Genomic DNA, 20,465 nt, shown 5'->3' on the forward strand with positions numbered 1-20,465 from the left:
TTGAGTTTCTGAGATGGATATGAGGAATCTGCCCTGAGGTCGCAGACCTTGGGAAACAGGCAGGCCCTGCTAGTAAAATGGTGACGCTCACAAGAACGACAAACTGTGGCTCCTTCAAAAACACCATACGTCTGTGACATGTTTCAAAAAATGTGTCATTTATGGAGAACTGAAAGCCTCAGCCTCTGATGAGGTCTAGTCCTTACATGCTGCTTCCCAAAAAGTACCCAACGCCCTTTCACTGTGTACTTTTCTGAAGGTTTCTCTATGCATTCTGAACATGCTCTTCATTTCTTGGACAAGGCATGATCTTTCAGCCTGGAGCTCATGTTCCCCAGGAATAAGGACTTAGAGCTTATGTACAAGGACATGAACATGACTGTTTACTCCTAGGTGCCTCTACGTATGAAGAAGACAGGGTATGGAAAAAACCTATTACACTTGAGTTTGGAGACACAAGATAAACTGGCTTGTTATGGTGGAAATGCAAAGAACCAGGCTTATCCAGTGAGCTTCTCTGCTTTCACTAACCACCTGGATCAGTATTTTTTTTGTACACAGCTTCACATTTCTTCAGTGAATGAACTGCTATACTGTATTGTTAAGGCTGCAAGATGTCTATTAGCAGAAGATATTCTACCATCTGTAAAATGTGATTGGTTAACTTCCATTAAAGTCAGTGATGCTGACAACCATGTATGAAGTAGCTACATGTCTGGCTATGTGCAGCAAATGAAAACACACTGAACTTCATTGAATATGCCTGTAAGATACGGTAGTACTTTCTCATTCTGCTCTGGATAAAATGAAATAAAACCAGAAATCAGAAACAGATTTGGAAAATAACTAGCATTGTTATAATTTTAGACAAATCTGAAAAATAAGTCCTACACATGCAACTCACTGATGGTGCGTCGTATATCCAAAACAATCGTATCTTTACATTTAGCTACCTTAATGAAAGAAAACACTACTTTAAAATTTAAAGAAACCAGATATTTTATTGTAAGTATAAAAAATAAATACGCTAAGGAATGGAAATAAAAATAAAGCATGTTAAATGATTTCATTATATACTAAGATGCCAAATCATCTGTGAGTAGTTTCTTTTTAGATGAAAAGAAATCAAAATATAGGACAGATGTTAGACAAACCACATTTGAGGTCTATCACACACTGGCATTTTTCAAATTATTTTGGCTCATCTATTAAATAAGGTGTATTTTGCTTGATTTTGAAAAGGGAAACATCAGGAAATATTTAAAGGCCAATTGCTGCCAATTAACTTTGATCAGCAAAAGTTGAATTTGAATCTTTTAGATTCTTTTGCCTGTCTGGAATAACACACTACTCTAAAATCTAGCAAAACAACAACTTGATGATTAATGTGTGTTGGCAGCCCCACCACAAGCTTGCTTAACAGCTGGATTTTAAATAAACAGCTGTCTTCACTACGATGGGAAAGAAATCTGACTGTTTTCATGTTTTCGCGTTATTCAAATACGATCAGAAATTGCATTTTTCCCTTTTAAGATGAAACATCCAGGCATTACAGTGACAGTCGCTTTCAGCAGTTTGGGTAGTTTTAGAATGATCTCACAAGCTCTGCCAAACCATAGCCTGTGTAGGCTAAAAAATCCCTTGGTATGCCAACACCAGCCCCCTTGCCACACGCTGCAGGGCAGAGGCATGCATGGCACAGAAACCCGGGCAGAGAAACCCATCGTGCCTGCTGCTGGGGAAGGCAGAGGACCTCTAGTAACAAGCCAATGAGATAGACAGCGTATGCAACATTAATGATTTCCCTCGGGGCTAAGGTAACACTTGCCCACAGTGGGATGTAAGCAAAAAATCTGTACCTAGCCATTAACTGTTTATAGAAGCTGAAGTTTATTATTTAATGGCCATGGCAGACTATTGAATTCTGCATGTTTATAGATGCTTTTGGTGTATACATTTCTGACAGTTGTCTACTGTCATCATAAATACTAAAACCTGTGAGGACAAAATTCTACCATTTAAACCATAGTAACCTTTGAAGGCCAGTGCAGACATTTAGTATAGATATTATTATGTATCCTAATGACAGCTATTTTCTAAGCGTTTCCATATTGAAACTGAGAAACCAAAAATAACTGTAAAACCATTTAACAACACATAAAAAGAGACAAATATTAAATAATCTCTATGTTTTTTAAAAGAATGAACACTTACTTCTAAATCATTAAAGAATAGATGTGTGTCAGCCAAATTGAAAATCATCTCTTCCATTCGGAGTCCAAGGGACACAGAAGTGGGTGGATCCTTAAAGAAGAAATTAAGCATGTACACCATCAATACCGTGCCTAACATAGACATGAGAATACAAACTAGAGGAACAGCTATTCAAGAGATACTACTTTTATTAAATGCAACATCCACTTTGTCAGTTTAACTTTGGTACGTGTCTAATCCTGTAGTACAACACTTACTAGTAACACTCAAAAATATGACTTTAACTCGACTGACCCTGAGATTTTGCAGTTGGACCTCTGTGGTCACCCTCATGCATCCCTGGCACAGGCTCTTTGCTCTCCATGCAGAAAGGGTAAATCCATTTCACCTAAAACTTCTGCAGATTTTACAACTGTTCACAAGTTTTATGAGTGACCAGGGGCACGATAATGCTATTGTTACTCAAAATAAGCTCTCACTGGCCATGAGTGACAGGATTTAGTCCTGGGAATACCTAGTGACTTTAAAGCAAAGAACCATTAATGTTTTATTTGTAAATGGCAATTATATTTAAAACCACTCCTTGATTCTCCACAAAACCATACTTTAATTAGGATTTCAGTTTGGCCCACCCATGCAGAGTGAACAAATCTATTGTTTGTTATTAATACATAACACACTTTAACTTCTCTACAGAAATTACCATAACAACTTATTCCTACAGAGCTAATAAACTCAGAAAGCATGTTCAGCATTGTGGTTACTAAATGCATTACAGATGTTTGTCTTGTTTTGATTTTTTTGTGTTTTATATATTTTCAATATGAAAAATCAAAAAGAAAGCCTAATACGTACATTTCATATAGAGTTTCTCATTTATAAAGCCAAGTATATCCAAGTGCACAGAAGCATGAGTTTGAAAGAACATGTTATATTATCTCATAACACCCTCTATTAATAATGTTAGTTTGTTAGGCATTATATTTTAAATAGAATAGCAGAAGTTACAACCCATATTTTACTTAAAATAAATTAGTATTCTAAACTTGATGACAACTCAGTTAAAAAACAAGAGATGCAGTCCCTAGTTTCTTTTTCCACCTCTCAATCAAATTAATAGGTGTTTCAACATGATCTCTGAACTTTCAAACATTTTTCTGTAACTACTGGTTAAAAGGCAAAATGTGTCAGTAGTAAAGAGCTGGAAAAGAATGATGATTTGGCAGCCTGCTTGCCTCTGGAAATGCTAAAACCCAAGAACTACTAACCAGAAAAAGAATTTTTGAAATTTAGAAACAAAGATACATAGAGCAGATAAAACATCTATTATTGAACTCACACATATTAGGAGTAAGTTTTCTAACATAAAAAAAAATACCCCTTATAAATGGGAAAGAAAAATTGCATCATGGTATTGTGATGAACTTTGCCCTTAAAAACAAGCCTTCTCTTTTAAACTGGCATGGCCAAAAAAAGAATATTTGGCTTCTTAATTCAAATGGTAAGACTTTAAAAGACGAACAAAAGTATTCTGTCCTGTTTTAACATTGCTCTATTTGTAGACCTATGCTTTCTTTTACTTTACTTTTGTAGGCATGTGAGGTGGAAAGCAGGTGGTATTTTCTCTCTAGCTAGGCCTGAGGCTACTTTTTCCTCTGACATTTCTGCTTATCTTTGTGCCCAGTTACCACCCCACCATCCTACACAGTTAATCTAGCTTTTTTTTTTTTTAACCAGACAAGGATTTCTGTTGTGCCTAAGCAAAAACAGAAGTCACCCCACAGAAGCCTCTGCTCTAGTTATTAAAAGGAGTTAGATAGGCTAAGGGTCTAAGATGCAAATGAAGATCACTATCTACATCTTGATTATCAGCTGCTAATGCAACAATGTAGAACTAATTCCCTTCTGACCTTCCATCCACGAATGGGAACATCATTTTGAAAAGCAGAATAAATAGGCACACAGACCATGATGTTGTCTATGAACAATTAATTTTTAAAAAGTGGCTGCATATATATATTTTAAGTTTCAGTGTACATCACCGTTTTTTTTTTTAACAAACATTTTTGTCACACCTCTGAGTCTGAAAAAATAATTTTTGTAAAGCTTTCTAACCATTTCACTCCAAAGTATTTTTACATAGCAGAAAAAAACCAGAATGGGATTTCTATAAAGTAATACTAAAATAATATGATTTATTAGTTTAATTTAATTGGGAGAAAAACAAATAAGAAAATCATTGGCACCTACTGAAAATGTCAGATTAAATAACAAAAAAGCTAAAAGGAGAAACAAAACAGATAGCTTTTCACAGAAATCTTAACTCCTTGATTAAACATAATCTTTTTCTATAGGAAGTTCCACTTAGCACAAAAACTGTGTTAAACTGTAGCTCTGGATACACACATATTTAACAGAAGCAAAAGCCTTATCTGCATTAGGGTTTTAAATGTCTGTGTAGTCACTGACTGGCAACTGCTCTAATAAAAAGCACAAGAGCCTTGCTTTAAGCCATTACAGTAGACCAAACTCTGGCATCAAATGTTCAGCAGGGGCTGTAAACTTTGAAAAAAGTCAGGACTAGAATAAGGTTTTTAAAAAAATAATCCCATACCAAACCTTCTTTTGCAATTTTAAGCCACTAATTGCTAGCTAATTACTGTGAGGTGTCACATAATGAGTAGGAAAGCTAACAATCTCTTCTTGTTGCCTGGGATTTGCTGGTTCAGTCAGAGCACCTTTTCAGGTATGGTCAAAATCAGGTACAAATCTCTGAGGGAGGTACAGTTCAACTAAAGAAAAGAAATACCAATGTCAAACTGCTTAAGCAGGCCTTTTGTTTTGAATACTGGCATTGGAGCCAAAACTTTGCCTGTATGTCATTTCTAAATTCTACCCACTTGATTTCTTTGTTTTGTGGAGAAACAAGAAGCTGAAAAACAGGAAAGTTCACTTCGGGTACAAGGTTTATTTTCCACTTAAGCCTACGGGTCACAAATGAAGGGTTAAGTGAAACCAGGCTTGGCTTTTCTCAATCTCTGAAATATATTAAACCACATTAAGAAAACTTATAATTTAAAGGAAAATTCCTTTTAAGCCTCTGAATATAACTGCTTTTACTGAGAATGGAAATGTATGCGAAGATCACAGTTTTCTAGTGCCAATACTGAGACATATTTGCACCTGCTCCAAGATGCTAAAGAAGAGCTCCAACTTTTTCAAAATTCTAGAACTTAATCAGCCCTAGTGCCAATTAAGTAACTGATAACATTATATTTGATCAATACATCTCCCTATGTACATATTAAAAAAATATCCAAAAGCAAATGAAAATGTTTTGTTTTGTTTTTCTTCTCTCCTGGAAGGACAAATCATACTCCTGTAGTTTCATACTTCCATTTCATTCCACAAAATTCACTAAATTCAGATAATCCTTAAATAAAAATGTAGTGGTTTATGCCATTGTTTTTGTCATGACTGCGCAAACTGAAAAACAAAGGTGTTATTTTGTTCCAACAAAGCTGAAGGACAAAAGCAGAAAGAGCAGCAAAAGGAGAGCAGGTAATAAAAACGGATAAGAAAGTAAGAATATAGAGAAAAGGTTAGCATAAGAAAGAAGTAAGGAGGAATGAGGTAGAGAATAAGGAAAAGAAAATCAATCCCTTCAGCAGTAAGGCCACACATCATTCATAGTCATTCACCATGAAACTCACTCAGGCATTATGAAAAGAGCTAAAAGCCAAGTTGCCAAATCCCCTATTATTTAATTAGGACATTTTTGTTTGTTTGAAGATCTAGCTTTTGTATTTTAATGATTATGTGTGCAGCTTAGATTTAATTTTTTAAAAGGGCATTTCTAGCCCTCACCACAGTGCAGAAATATAAGAGAAGGTGATGTTGGATTGATTGAAAAAAGGAATACAGGTGAAAAGAACAAAAATTCCCCTCAAAGCTTTTTTCTTTTCAGATTGGCTTGTGATCTGGATTTCTGATTTTAAAAGCCAGCAATCAAATCACAAGGAAACAGTCTTTTAAAAATGTGCACTTCCTGTTGCTGCAAATAGACCCTACAATTTTGATATGACAGATGCATGTTTTAGCCCATTTGCTTTGAACATTTGACGCTATCTTTCTCTAACATCCCTGGAAATTGCTGACTATTGTCTGAACCTGCCAATAAGACAAGAGAAATTCTGACATCAAAACAAAGCAAGAATGGCACAGTTTCATGATGGCATCTGAGAGCCAAGGACATGCATGTTGCTAACTCTCACCAAAAAGATCTAATATTTATCTACAGCATAAGAACTAATACCATCATTTCTCTCAACATCAACAGTTGGTTGCCATTTAGCAATGCAGAAATATTATGGCAGATGCCACGTAACCAGGGACAGTTGGGCAAAAGCTGCATCTTAAGTAAACAGTACCACAGACAGAGTGATAGAGCTGCAATCAGGAGACACCCAGCTCCATGCAGCATATGCATTTATACCTCTGCAGCTGAATACTAGCCACTTTCCTCAACTTCAAGCATCCAGCAAGACAGGTGTTTTATGTTCAGGCTGCTGAATTAACTTGCTTTTCTGTCATATAATGAAAAAACTAATTATATTCCTCAAACAGGTAAGCTGATATCACAGCAAACTTTTCTGAAAACACACCTCACCTGAACAAACAAGAGAGGTTGCAAAATAGTACTGCTTTAGATTTTTATAATGCTAAAATCTATTGAGAGAAATTCAGAACCTGACTACAGCACAGACTAAATCAGAAGTAGATTTACCCTTCACTCAGCTGGGTACAGGGCAAAATCTTTTAGTGATAAATAGCAGCTTTACAAGAAGACAGTATTTCATGAAGTCAGACAAAACTGTTTGTTCTTCATATGTAGAAATTTTTAAGGTTAACAAAAATTGCGTTTCAGTTATAGCTCACATGAGGTGAACATGAAACTGGGTAACAGATTTAGCACAAGACGAGACATGAGCTTTCAAATACAATCCTGGAAAAACAAAGTCTGATCTAATAAGGGCATTCCATTAATAAACTGTTCTTATTCACCAAAGACCATATTTCTCTTCTGAGAATTACCAAGAAAACCCACAGTCTGTAGACATATTCATCAGTTCAGTTATGATTTACAGACTGTGCATAATAGAAAGATTTTACTCATAAACATACTTTCAAAATCATCAGTCAATATGTAGATTAAAAAAAGTGAAGGTAAAAAATTTTAGACTAATCTGTCTGCATCCAAAAGTCTTCTTCCTCTTGTCGTCTCAATGCAGAGCACAGTACACTGCCGGTCAGTCAGAACTAAAATTTGGTTTTTTAACAATAACTTCTGGAAGTTCTTCAGTCTCTGAAGGCAGGTAGACCTTTGCAGATTTTGATATCAACAGGTTTCAGACAACCTGTATCTAAAAGCCAAGTGATCAAAGTATTACTCCCAATGTTATTTAAATATTTAATGAATATAAGAGCGGCATAACTGCAAACAATGGATGTATGAAACAGCTTTACTCCTTGGTTTTTTTATGTCTTGTAACACCAGTACTAGTTTGCCTCTAGAAAATCAACTAATGTTCTCATCTTCCTTGTGTATCAACCATAAATCAGCAAATATTACTGAAAATTTCCATCAGTTTCTTGACACTTACCCTTCCGTATCTGTTAGCATAGGACCCTGTAAGCAAGGAATGGAAAATGATGATTGTCTCATCCAAATCCCAAATGAATACTCTCTGTAAAAAGAGAATCAGATCAATGTGTTCCTCTGTGAAGCTGATATTTGACATGGAAAGTTAAAATTTGAATCAGTAAGCACACAAATGGGAAAATTTTATTGAAATGGTTATATATTAAAACCATAGTTTCCCTTGCCATTTATTTTCAAAACTAACAAGCTGAGTTGTTTTTCAGAAAGTGGTAATACAATCTGTTAGCTTTTTACTACAATTGGTATTATATAAAATTATACTATTAGAATAGAGTTATATTTATTGTCATATATACACAGAAAATGAGATTGTACCATGTATTTTCTGAAGCCAGATGTGAGATTAGAAACTGACATAAATGAAAAGAAATCTCTGAAAATTAAATCTTCAGGGTTTGAATTCTGTATTTCTGCAAGGCTTAGAAAACAAAGTTCATGTAACTGCTCTTGAAAATTACGTATAAAATCAAAACAAAACAAATTGCTGCCAAGCACTTAAATACCCTTAATTTATGCTAATTTCTAATGCATTTTAGGCCCCTGAAAATCATGAACTTGGATCATATATGTGTAAAAATTTATGGTGTCAGTAAATAATTCTTTTGCTTACAGACAATGGAAAATATGTATTTTAAACTCGTCCTCTGACCACACACAAAATGATATTTTAATGAAAAATAAAGTGTTCAAATACAAGTATTTTAAATTCTGGTGAGATTGTATTTCCCAAGATGACAAATGGACTAAGCTTTTGGAAAGGAAAAGTAATGCCGTGTGGACACTCATAGCTGTGGTGTGTCATTGGAGATGTGTTCTCAACACAAACCATGGGCCACTGGGAGGAATGTGGACGTAGCATGAGAGAACAAAACCCACTATTGTGCTAGAAGTGTCTCCTGTCCAAATGCAAACCTTTCTTTGCCTTTGGAAAAGCTTGCTTTTTTTTTTTTTCCAATTGTTTGTTCGCTTTGTTTTAATCAAAAGGAGAGAGAAACACACAATATTTTTCAGAGAAAGTAAGAGCTCTTCCTGAAGAAGGTTCTTTAGAAGAAAAATCCTATCTTCTATGAAAACACTGTTAGGAAAAAAAGGGAGCTTCAATGCCACTTTGTTTTTGACGTGTAAATAATATTTCTCTGTGCAAAATAATGATAAAAATAAAGTCTGTAACAGGCAAAAGACATTTAACATAATGTACCTCTAGATCAGAGTCAGGTGGTGGTGAAGGATTATTGTTTCTTCTACCACGTCCACGTGATTTCCCATCTGAACTACGACGCAATCTATCTGAATCTGAATCTTTAATGGGGGTTGATGGACTGTGGATTGTACTGTATTCTGTTGTAGTAAAGAAAGGACATTTTTACCTTTCAGTTCAAACTTCAAAATGTTCAACTTACTTGCTTTTTACGTGTGACATTAAAACCGGTAGGTTCACTTAAACAGTCCTAACTAAAATATTTAAATTTACAATGATAAGCAGTAATATTGATACATAAATTAATTCACTCTAGCTCAAGTTATATGAAAAAACAGAGTGATAAATTATTTCAGTAAACACATAAGAAAGGACTAAGTAAAAAAAGATAATAATTCCTGCAAATATTAAAAGATTAAATTCTAACCAAACAATTTTAAGGGATGCCAACTCCTTATAAAAGAACATTGATTTAACTCTAAGTTTCAAACATGATTTAAAATAACTACGGTGGTAACTGGTAAGTAAAAAACATCCAAGTGTAAAAAAAAAAATACAGATTTTGAAAAATTGTCCAAATTGCCTGGTGGCAGACACTTTTATATTGTTACACGTGAGACAGAATAATAGAATTATTTCTAATTATGGCATAAAACAGAGTATTTATTTTCCCATGGTAATTTAAATTAATAAGTTTTGAATATGCATCAACTACGAAGATGAAATTTATAGTATTTTTCAAAGGCCTGCTCAACATTGAACTTTTCCAATGAGTACCTTCAAGATAGGATGTAATTCTTTACAAACAGTATTGTATGCTAATTAGTATGCTTCAGCAACGTTTATTTGCAAGGGCATTTACTGTTGTTGAACATGTGAAAAAAGAATGATGATTTATGTATGTAAGAACAACGAAGCTCTTCTGAAAACATGCTAGTTCTTCTGAAAACAGTGAAGCACTTGTACATTAACAAAGCAGACACCTAGCATCAATTATCCTTCCTATTAATTTATTTAGAAGTACCATAGTCCTCAGAAATGCAACAAAACATTTTAAAATCTCTTTTGAAGACTCCCTTTCATAGTCTGAAGTTCACAAATATATTTATTTTGACAGTCCTCATGATTTTTTTTTTCCTAAAAACACTCTTTTAGTGAAGGCAGCTGAAACTTTTTTTTATCAATTTTACTTCTCAGTTAACATTAACTACTCTTTAGAGTTCAGTTGATATGAGTATTTGTATTTTCATTTTAATCAGCCTAGCCCATGGCATTCCAGCTTGAACAGACAGGTATAATTCTCACACAAGTGATTCTTTCTCCTAGGAAAACATCCTGTTGAGGTCAAAGGTTAGATTAAGGAGGAGACTCTGGACATCTGTGTAACACCACATATGCACAATTATTCAAAATAATAAAAGTTGCTTGTGCTGAATGAAAGGAAAAGGTCTTGAAATTCTCATGCTCAGCTTTCAAATCTATCCTTATTGAAAATTGGCATATCTTATATATTTCACATTATAAATTTACCTAAGTATTTCAGGCTACATTAAACAAAGCAGAACAACAAGTTAAAATGTAACAGGATTAAACACAGAATCTTCAAAAGACACTAAACCTATACTAAAAGAGTGATTCTGTGTATGTGTCAAACAACAAAAATCATTCAGCCATGAAAGTCTACATAACTAAAGACAGAGGTTTAAATATTGAAGAACATAAATGTTCAAATACTATATATTTTTCCTATGACTATGTGCACTTCAGAATATTTAAACTAGTTAAATTTTGAATGCTGGCTGCTCTTTCACCTACTGTACTTAGCCATAAATAAGAAAACATAACTCAACTAGTACAAATTTTTCCAATCAATTTTTATTATTGCAATCTTTAATAAAAAGGAAAAAGAAAGAAAACAATGCACAGAAGCCTTGAGATAAATTACAACAAAGTAAAATAAACCAGAATTTCTTCAACAGGTATACTGGCCAATAATGTTCTAAATATGTGCTCTAAAATTTAGATACAATGAAAAATTGCATTTCCTATTGACTAATTTAAATTAGGGCTGCTCTTGCCCTCTGACTATGTTTTTATGAGTGTGGCTTCAGTTTCCATTTTTTTAAATTATTCTCACAGACTATGACTAAAAATTATTCTCGCAGTGTTGTGACTAAAAATTTTTCAGTATTAAAATTGCATTAGTAACAATAATACTAAGAAAAATAGGAAACAGCATGGAAAGAGTATAACCAAAACTTCATGACAAATGAACCAGAGCAAACCTAAATGAGTGAGCACGCAGAGCAGAGCATGGTGAGGGCAGGGAAGAAAATCTGTTTGTAAGAGCCATCCAGCTCTCCATCTTTGTGATCACCTTTCACTTAAGAATACTGCATTCAAAATTTCAAACACAGGGCTGCAAGTTTGGGTTCCCTTTCACAGGTAATCTGGATGCACCAGCACCTGACAGAAAGACTCCCAACCCTACCTCAGGACCCCGAAGTGGGCTGGGCAGACTTCAGCCCACCCTTCTTGGAACCACTGTACCTGCATCATTCCCAAGAAAGATTTGTCTATCTTGCTCTTACAGATCTCTCCAGGAAATTTACTCTGCTGCTTTGACAGCTGTGCCATTAGAACATTCCACTTCAGCATTCATTACAACAATATAAATTGAATCCCTGAAAGAGCGGGAAAGATTATTCCCTTCCTTGTATTTGCATGCATTTGAAGACTGTTCACAGATCCCTTTGTTGTTAGGTTAGGCCTTCCCTGACAGTCCTCTTTTCCAGGTTCTGATTATCACTCTCTATAGTCCCTCCAAACTGGGCACAATAATTCAAAGCAAAGTCAAGCAAAGCTTGATTTCCTGAATGTCCCACAGGCTACCCTCCCCTGGGCACCACTTGGAAGGATTTTTCTGCAATATTTCCAATAAATGTTACATTCAGGATTCCTATATCATCTTCTGAGGAGGAAGTGACACTGAACTGGTTGTTTCTCAAAGACCTGGCCAAACCTTGCACATGAATTGAATAAGCAACATTGCTAATACTTGGAGCTTCTGAGTCTACTCAGGGCACCAGTGTGTTACAGTGTGACAGATGGTTGTAACCAACGGGGGGGGGTGGGGAAACATGACATTGTGTGCAAGAAACTTATTCCATGTGTGTAAAGGGAAACCATAGCATGCACTATTTGAATTAGGGCCGTTGGACAGAGCAGCCTCCGTGTGCACGGCTGGGTTACCAGCTCGCTGTCCAATGGCTGCTCTCAGGTCCTCATAAGGAAACACAGTTAAAGAATACAGCGTCCAGCTGAGCCCTGAGCCTCGACTAGCCCAAGCCCTGACAAATTCTGGAGCAAGAAAAACAACAGCGGCTGAGGGTACTCCGTGTGCCACTAATATCTGGAGTACTGAAAGCAGTCTGCAGGGAAAGGTAGAGCCTGGAAGGAGCTGCCAACATTCCCCATCCCACATTTGTGCAGTTCATCATTCCTGCCTAAATGTATACCTCACACCTGCTCCTATTCAGATCACATCTCCATTTTTTGAGTTCTCATCCCATCTCCAAAGAACTCACAGCCCCTCTCAGCATGGTGTCATCTACATATTTAATAGGCAAACACATTCTGTTCCGTCATCTAAATGATTAATGAAAATGTGGTATGGTGCTAGGCCCAAGGCAGACACTGAGGAATGCTCTGTAGCCATCCTTCTATTTTAACAGCGAGCTCTCACTGACTTCTCTCTGGACACGATTTCTTAAACAGCTTTATATCATTCTGCTGTAGTTTCTGCCAGACTATTTTAGCCTAGTTTGCTTATAAGATTGTTAAGTGAAAAAATTTAACTGCCAGGGTAGAAAAGACTTGCTGAAGTCAAGTTACAAGGCCACAAATCATGTTATCATCACACCCATTATTCTACAGTCATTGGTAGCAAAAGGTTAATTTGTTCAACTTCAGCTGACTTCATGGTACCAGACATATTTTAATATTAGCCAAGTGAAATGATTATGCTTCTAAAGCACTGAATTTAATTTTATCCTGTTCTTGAGCACCACAAACACAGGTAAGCACAGGAGAAAACCCTACCCTCCACAAAATCATGAGCGGAGAAAGGTGTGAGGATTAGGTCTCTACTGCCTATCCAATGCTAAAGCAAGATCACAAAAAGGAGCTGGCAGCAGCCAAGTTAAATACAAGGAGTTCAGATAAAATCTAGGAGATTTGTGGCACTTTTGCCAAAAAAACCCATGCTAGGCTCCCAAAAGATTACAAGGGCTCAAGAGAAGGCTGAAGACATCCCTCGAAGTGAAGCATTCAGGGGTGCTACAGCCACACTGCATTAGCAGGTTGGGTCTCTGGGACCAGATAAGTGGTGCCAACATCACCAGGCTCCACTGTCTGTTTCTGGGAGGTCATTTCAGTGCAGCCTGATCAGGTCCAGCCTGATCTAGTCTCCTAAGAATCCTCAATTAGGAGCTGTTCTGGAGGACACCTTCCAGGTTAGCTTTGACTGGAAGGACTCCAGCTGGGTGCCCTAGGACCTCTTTGCTGAACCAAAGCTCCATATCAAAACAGACCTTACTCCAAATTAAAATGCTAATGCGAGCACATCCTAAACATACAAACAACAGCAGCTCTGGAAATCCCCTGAGACAAAAATATACAGAATCTGGAAAAGTGCTTAGGGCAAGTCTGATACAAGTTTAGCCTGTTCCCACTGCTCCTGAGGTGTCTGCTGATGGCCTCTGAAGCAGCAGGGCATGGGGCTCGTTGATCCACCAGTCTGGACCACTAGAGCCATTCCTGTGTGTTGCATATGCCTTCACAAAATTATCTTAATAATGCAGGAATAGTTACTCTTCTGCATCCATGAACATACACATCATTTTAGATCTTCCTGCTATAGTAACTCTCTGCACTCTACCCCAGGTAGACATTAAATGTTACAGCTTGTTTCTGTTTCACACACTCAGAGTTCTCTCTTCCAAACCTTGGATAAGTGTAACAGACCCTACATTGACTTCTCTAGTTAGTCAGAAAAAAAAGATTTTAAACCCAGATTCTATAAATGTCTTATTTTCCAGGTGTGACTGGTACTCCCCTGCTCCTGACCTAGCAGTAACCCCTGTAGTATACAGTCACACCAAGCCAGATAAAAACTACACATAACTGTGAGGAATAAAGTATGTTTACATTCTGGCTTAACTAAAATACATAAACCATACTGTAGCAGACTTTCCCCTGTGCTTCAAAGCACCATATTATTGCAACTTGACAAAACAGTTCATGAGCATATATTTCCTTGTTATACATCACTGTGGGCATTTTTGATGGTTTTGTTACATAGAACAATTTTCCAACATCTCATTAAAAAAAACCAACTTTGCTTATGAATAGGCAGTACAGCCACAGTGATAGCTTTTGCAACACCATATTCTGTAATTCATTTCTGTTTGTTATGGAAATCCCCCCTGAGTAATTGCTGTATTTTCTTACTGTTGATTTCACTGTACAGCAGTAGTATCAAATGACAAATCTAGGGAAAACTGGCTATCCCAGAAATCCCAAATCAGGTCTCTCTCTAGGTAAATCCAACTGGTGAGTGTATAGGTAAAGCTTTTGCTGTTGACAAAGGCATTGCAAATTTTGTCAGATTTTTCCTTACTACACTGAAAAGGTATGCAAAAAAGAGTAAACATACATTATCAAAGTAATCATATCTCATGTCACAATGTAAATTACATGGATGACATGGGTCTAGAATAGTTAGTATAGTCAAATGTCTCTGTAAGTAGGTATGTACAAATATTTTCCTCTTAGATTGTGCCCAGATTAATGGCTTGCCATCAAATCTTACACTTAATTTTGAATAAAGTACCTAAATCCTCAGGCCAGTGTTATTTCAACTCCTGTATACCAGAACAAAAATATAAAATTTGGGTAATTTGAATATGTCAGTCTCATGCTATGATTTTCTTACTTTTGCATACTTAAAGTTCACTTTTGCATAAATAAAACTAAACACAAATTTCATGAGCATTTATACAAACTTATTCTACTTACATAAACCTGGACCAGGATTAAATAATGCAGCAGAATCAGATGTATTTGTGGATTATTTTTTTTTTTTTTTACTTCTCTATAAAAAAAAAGTAGTACTATACTAGTAGTAAGTAAAAGCGCTAAATAAGTATTGCAAGAAATACAATAATGCCTACTGGTAGGATCATAGAAGTATGTCTTTACTGTTGTTTTGACAAACATCAAAATCTTCACTTTAAAAATTAAGTTTGTATATTGAGGACTAAGAGCACATTATTATAAACTTGACAGATACTCTCAATAGCCTATTAAAAATATTGGCAAAAATGCCTATTTATTTCAAGGTTTGGTTGACTTTTTGATTTAGTATTGTATACTCAAAATAATGACAAAGTATTATAATAACCGTATATCATATATAACAGTATATATAAACTAAGGATGACAACAACTATACCAACAAGTCCTGAAATGGTCCAGATTTTTTTTCTCCAACTTTCTGTACTGAAGAAAAAAATCCTATAATGGGCCAGTAGTACCTGTTATTTCTTCCTTACTCTTTAGTTTTGTTTTCAAATAATTTAAAATCATTGTTACTTTTAATCCCAGCAAAACCAATGATGAACATCCTATTTATCTATTTAAAAGAGTCTACTGAAAAGTGCATCAAGTTCTTAGACTCAATATATTTTGTGACAGTGGGTCAGACTATATGTTGTTGGATGCAATGCCAAAGAGTTAAAGTTTTACATTCTAAATGTAAAAACAGGAGAACAAACATTATCAGAAAAGAAAAACCAGTGCTGTACTTTGCCACTCATTGTTGCATCCAATCCTCTTTCTGTTTTTACAGAGTCTTCTAGATTTACTCTTCATTTTTATTTATGAAAAACAACAAACATTAGAATACCAGAAATTTACTGCAAATATAGCAGCATTTGTTTTCATACAGTATTAGTGAAAAGTTGCCTATACAGTCTGTTTGCTCTGTTTCATTTTCATGTCTCTAATTTATTGTTATGGAATATGATAAGGAGAAACTGTAAAAGATGCTTTCCCTTTTGCAATAGTAAATGTGGTACAGTGTTCAAGGAAAAAAAATTTAGTTTCTAAGAGCAAAATGGTGACCCATGGCTGAGAACAAGTTTTGTTGGCTGGTACACTCCCTTAAAAACCCTTGTGGGGTTTTTATTCTGCATTGTGAAGTATGTGAGTAATATAAAAAATCCACAAACCTTCCAGTAATATATTAAACATACTTATTACAGAAACCAAGAAAACTGAAAGAGATCAAATCTCAAGAACAATGCAAGTCTCTCTTGCAAGAAACACTGTTTAATAAATTACAAATACAGCATCATATGAAATAGAAGGATAAATTCAACTTTTCTGACTGAATTTATGAGAAAAACCCTGCACAAATAGAGAAATTTTTGTTACCAGCTGTGATGATAGAATTGAAATATTGCAAGAGAAAATTATTAAAGCTTTAGAAAAGGTAGTCTTCTTCTACATTAACTCTTAGAAATATACGTTATGACTGTTAAGTATTTTAAAACATCAGGGTAGGCATAATGGATGGGGTCAAAACTCCATCTGTCCAGGGTAAGTTTCAACATGGGCAAACAGCAGGAAACTAAGGGAGAAAACATAAAAAGGATAGACACAGCTCTAATTCATCCACTGTCTCCTGTGATTTTCTGCATCAAGAATTTCCTGAATTGACACTGGTGTCTGTGTAAATCTAATCTTTGAGTTTGTCTAAGCAATGCTTGAACTGGCATAAACATTTTGTATTCACAACATCCTGAAGCAAAGAACTGCATAGCTTACTTATATGAAACATAAAGAAATACCTTTTTCTTTTCACTCTGAACCTATTTCAATGAATGTGAATATTGGAAGGGAGAGTGAATGTTTGCTCATTTGTCTACTTCTATTTTTTTTAATAATTTTAATTATTATTACTTCCATTAGATACCACGGCTTAGACAAAAAATCAGCAACTCTCTGTCCATACCTGGGATAATCTACTCATGTATGAACTGAAAGCTCATCCCAGAAGGAAATTAATATTCTATTGCCATTCTGATGAAAAGTATTTTCTTCTGCAAAAAAGTTTTACAGGTGGAAAAAACCCTAAAACAACAAACCTTAGAAAATCCTTCCTTTTGAACTAGAACAAAATTTCCAATGAAATTTGAATCAGAGAACATATTAAAAATTTGAAATGGCCAACCGAGATTGTTTTGATTAACAATTTTCTGATTATGTCACTAAGAAAAATGCAACCTTCTGTTCATGAGAAAATAACACTAATTTGTATATCTGATTTATGGAAGAAGAACTATAAACCTCTGTGCAATCAAATGATTTTGTCCTGACCATGGTACAAGAAATTTTTCAAATACACAAGGGAAGAGAAAGAAGAAACACTGAACATGGAAAATCTCAGGTTCTTCTGCAAGAATCCCTGGATGTCCTGGATTGCATGGCAAAAACTTTCATATTTAGCCAGGAACTGAGGGAAACCATAAAAGGATTATTTTGTATTTGGACAAGGAATTAAACACATTTCAAGTGAAATTGTCTGAGCTTTCTGAGTCTGCAAAACTATACTAAAAATGTCACAAGAGCACATAATTATTTTCTCTCTTTCACATATTTCTTACCAGACTCTTCTGTTTCACTTACTGGCCCATTTTCATAGGAACCACCTATATGTCAAATTATTCTGGTGCCTCTGTAAAGTCTGAAGGCTGTTCTGTGCTTGTCCTGGCATAGTTCATAACCACACAGATTACATGTTTTTTTTTTTTAAATATAGAAGATGTGTAGGATGGCTGCCATTCAGCAGCTGGATCCCATTCTACTATTTGTGATGGCTCTCCACTGCCCCCCACCATTCTTTATATGAAGCATTCCAATTGTGGTAGAGGATTAGCAGCCTAACTTAACCAGATGTGGCAAAACAGTCTGCAGAAATTTGACTAACTGCAATTAAAATTTTCTTATTTTGCCCCTTTGTTCTGTGTTTTTTAACCCAAGTATGAATTTCCTTCTGTCGAATATACCTTTCACTTGTCCTCAGTCCACCAGAACTACCCTCCTCTATGCTGATCTCTCTTTTCTTTGACCCCAGCCTTGTTTTGTCTTTTGAGCAGACTGTGTATGAGTTCAAATGAAGCTTTGCAATAAGCCTCAGCAAGGAAAAAAGTAAAACCATTTACACTGTCCAAGGGGAAATGGCAAGAACAGCACTGGATTCACCGACTGGTCTTTCCTTCTTGCAAGGGGTTCTTCAAAGAGTTGAAGGTTTGTGAGGCAGCAAAAGGTTCTGACCTAATTTTTCCTTACCCAATACTCGTTTCCTTAGGAACACGGAGTTCCTTAGGAACCCATCACTGATAGCCACCTTAAACTCCTCTCGTACCAGTGGAGATGCTTTGGCACCTCAGGATTAAGGCTGTAGTTAAACCGAACTCTAAACAGAGGTATTTATCTCTTACCACTCAAAACAGAAGGTGCCTAATTAGGCTGAATCCTAACTTAAATGCATAAAGACAACAATTGCATAAAGAAAAATGGAAAAATCTGGGTCTAGCCCTATACCTTCTGCTGACTGCAACCACGTTGATGAAGGAGAACAGAAAGATGGTTTTCATTAGCTCTTCCTAATAGAGAGTGGTCCACAGCATGCACGTTTCTAAACGTGCCCCTGCCTCTAGTACAGGCAGTCAGCCCATGAAAACCCTAAGAGTTGTTATTTGCGAGCCATTAGAAAGAACTTTTCAGAATTGTTAAATCTTTAATATCTTGGGAAAAGAGATGGCAGCCCCAGCAATGCTAGAGGAGGTGTGCCAATGTCCAAGGTAGGGCTAAGCACGAAGTGGTAGGGCACCCATGGATATACTTTCAACATGTGAAAGCACAAACTAGAAGATGGATTTGGTGCAGGACTCATCCATAAGAAAACTCAAAAAAATTCTTTAAAATTTTTAGACAAAACTTTCATAACAAGAGTGTAGAGGATTTGAGGGAGGGGAAAAAAAGACTTCTTAAAAAGGAACTGATAGAAAAGTTCTGTCCAGGCTTACAAAGTATAGAAAACTATTTAAATAGGAAGACAGCCTTTAAGCCAGTAAGTTTGAGCTTGGGAAAAATATAACTCCTCTCGTTGTTTATGCATTTACTATTGCTTTTAGGGAGTATCAACGACTTAAAAATAAATACATGTAAAGATTTTGCAAAAGATCAGGACCCAGATGATATAACAATTCAATTTCAATATCTTGATAAAAGCTAAAACTTGATCACATTTGGGTTTTGGGCTAAGAGGAACTTAACTGCTTCCAAATCAAAAAGAGAAGCAAATGAACCCACAAGAAAACAAAAGTAAAAAATTTCTAAAAAGGGAAAGGCAGCGTAATTAAGAAGTCACCAACATATATCCACACATTCTAAATGCCCTAGACTCCAACATGCATTCATATATTTAGAAAGATTCCTTTCTCAAATACATTGCATACATATGCAACCTCGTGTATATAAACACATACATCATCTGTATCTTCCTCCCTATTTACTTTCAGCAAATGCCTCAAACAAGACAAAACTGAACACATTTTCTTCAGGTACACACTCATGCAGAAAAGCAACAAAGCCTAGCAAATTATACCAAAAGCTCGCAGTGCACATGGAAGATTAGTCCCATCAAATACTTCAGGAAAACTAAAAACAACTTCCCCCAAAAAATCCCCCCTCCAAAACAAAATCACCTGATACCATTGCAAACCATAGCTGCTTCTCACTGCATTACTGAGAAACACATTTGCAACCCTGGAATTTCTCTCTGACAGATTTCAAACTTCTGCCATCTACTAAGTACTGACATGCTTGAACTGTTAAAAAAAATTGGATTATTATTTTTTTCAATAATGTGAAAAGTATTTTTCACCCCTCATTTCCAAAAACAGCTGGAGTAGTTTGAAATAAATGTTCAAAAAATATCTCAACTAGTACAGGACTGTAAAATTCCAACAAGAAAGGTAAAATAACTGGGAAAAAGGACAAGTCACTGAAAATCTTTTCTTAAAATGGAAACACTTGTGCAATTTCAACTCCCTATTACAAGCATTATTATGCCCTCTTAAAGTAAAAAACCACAAAATTCTCTTTCAAGTGGACAGTTGGGCTATGGTCTGAAGGCCTCTTGATTTCAGTCTTACTTAGAAAAATCAAAGGAGTTTATCTTAATGAAGACAGAGCTTAAAA

The 20,465-nt window shown here is 35.6% G+C and overlaps 1 protein-coding gene across 1 annotated transcript in view; it reads right to left on the reverse strand.

Annotated features, from left to right (window-relative positions):
- The window catches only part of EYA1 (EYA transcriptional coactivator and phosphatase 1), a 164,485-nt gene that overhangs the window by 38,083 nt on the left and 105,937 nt on the right, over positions 1-20,465 (reverse strand). Inside the window, exons 12-14 of the mRNA XM_017812542.1 lie at positions 9,135-9,274; positions 7,878-7,961; positions 2,215-2,304 (exon numbers count right to left, since the gene is read on the reverse strand). Of these exons, the coding sequence (XP_017668031.1) occupies positions 2,215-2,304; positions 7,878-7,961; positions 9,135-9,274 (314 nt within the window). The remainder of the gene's footprint in view (positions 1-2,214; positions 2,305-7,877; positions 7,962-9,134; positions 9,275-20,465) is intronic.

This window comes from Lepidothrix coronata, unplaced genomic scaffold (genome assembly GCF_001604755.1).
Source record: "Lepidothrix coronata isolate B3197 unplaced genomic scaffold, Lepidothrix_coronata-1.0 Scaffold36, whole genome shotgun sequence".
Taxonomy (NCBI): domain Eukaryota; kingdom Metazoa; phylum Chordata; class Aves; order Passeriformes; family Pipridae; genus Lepidothrix; species Lepidothrix coronata.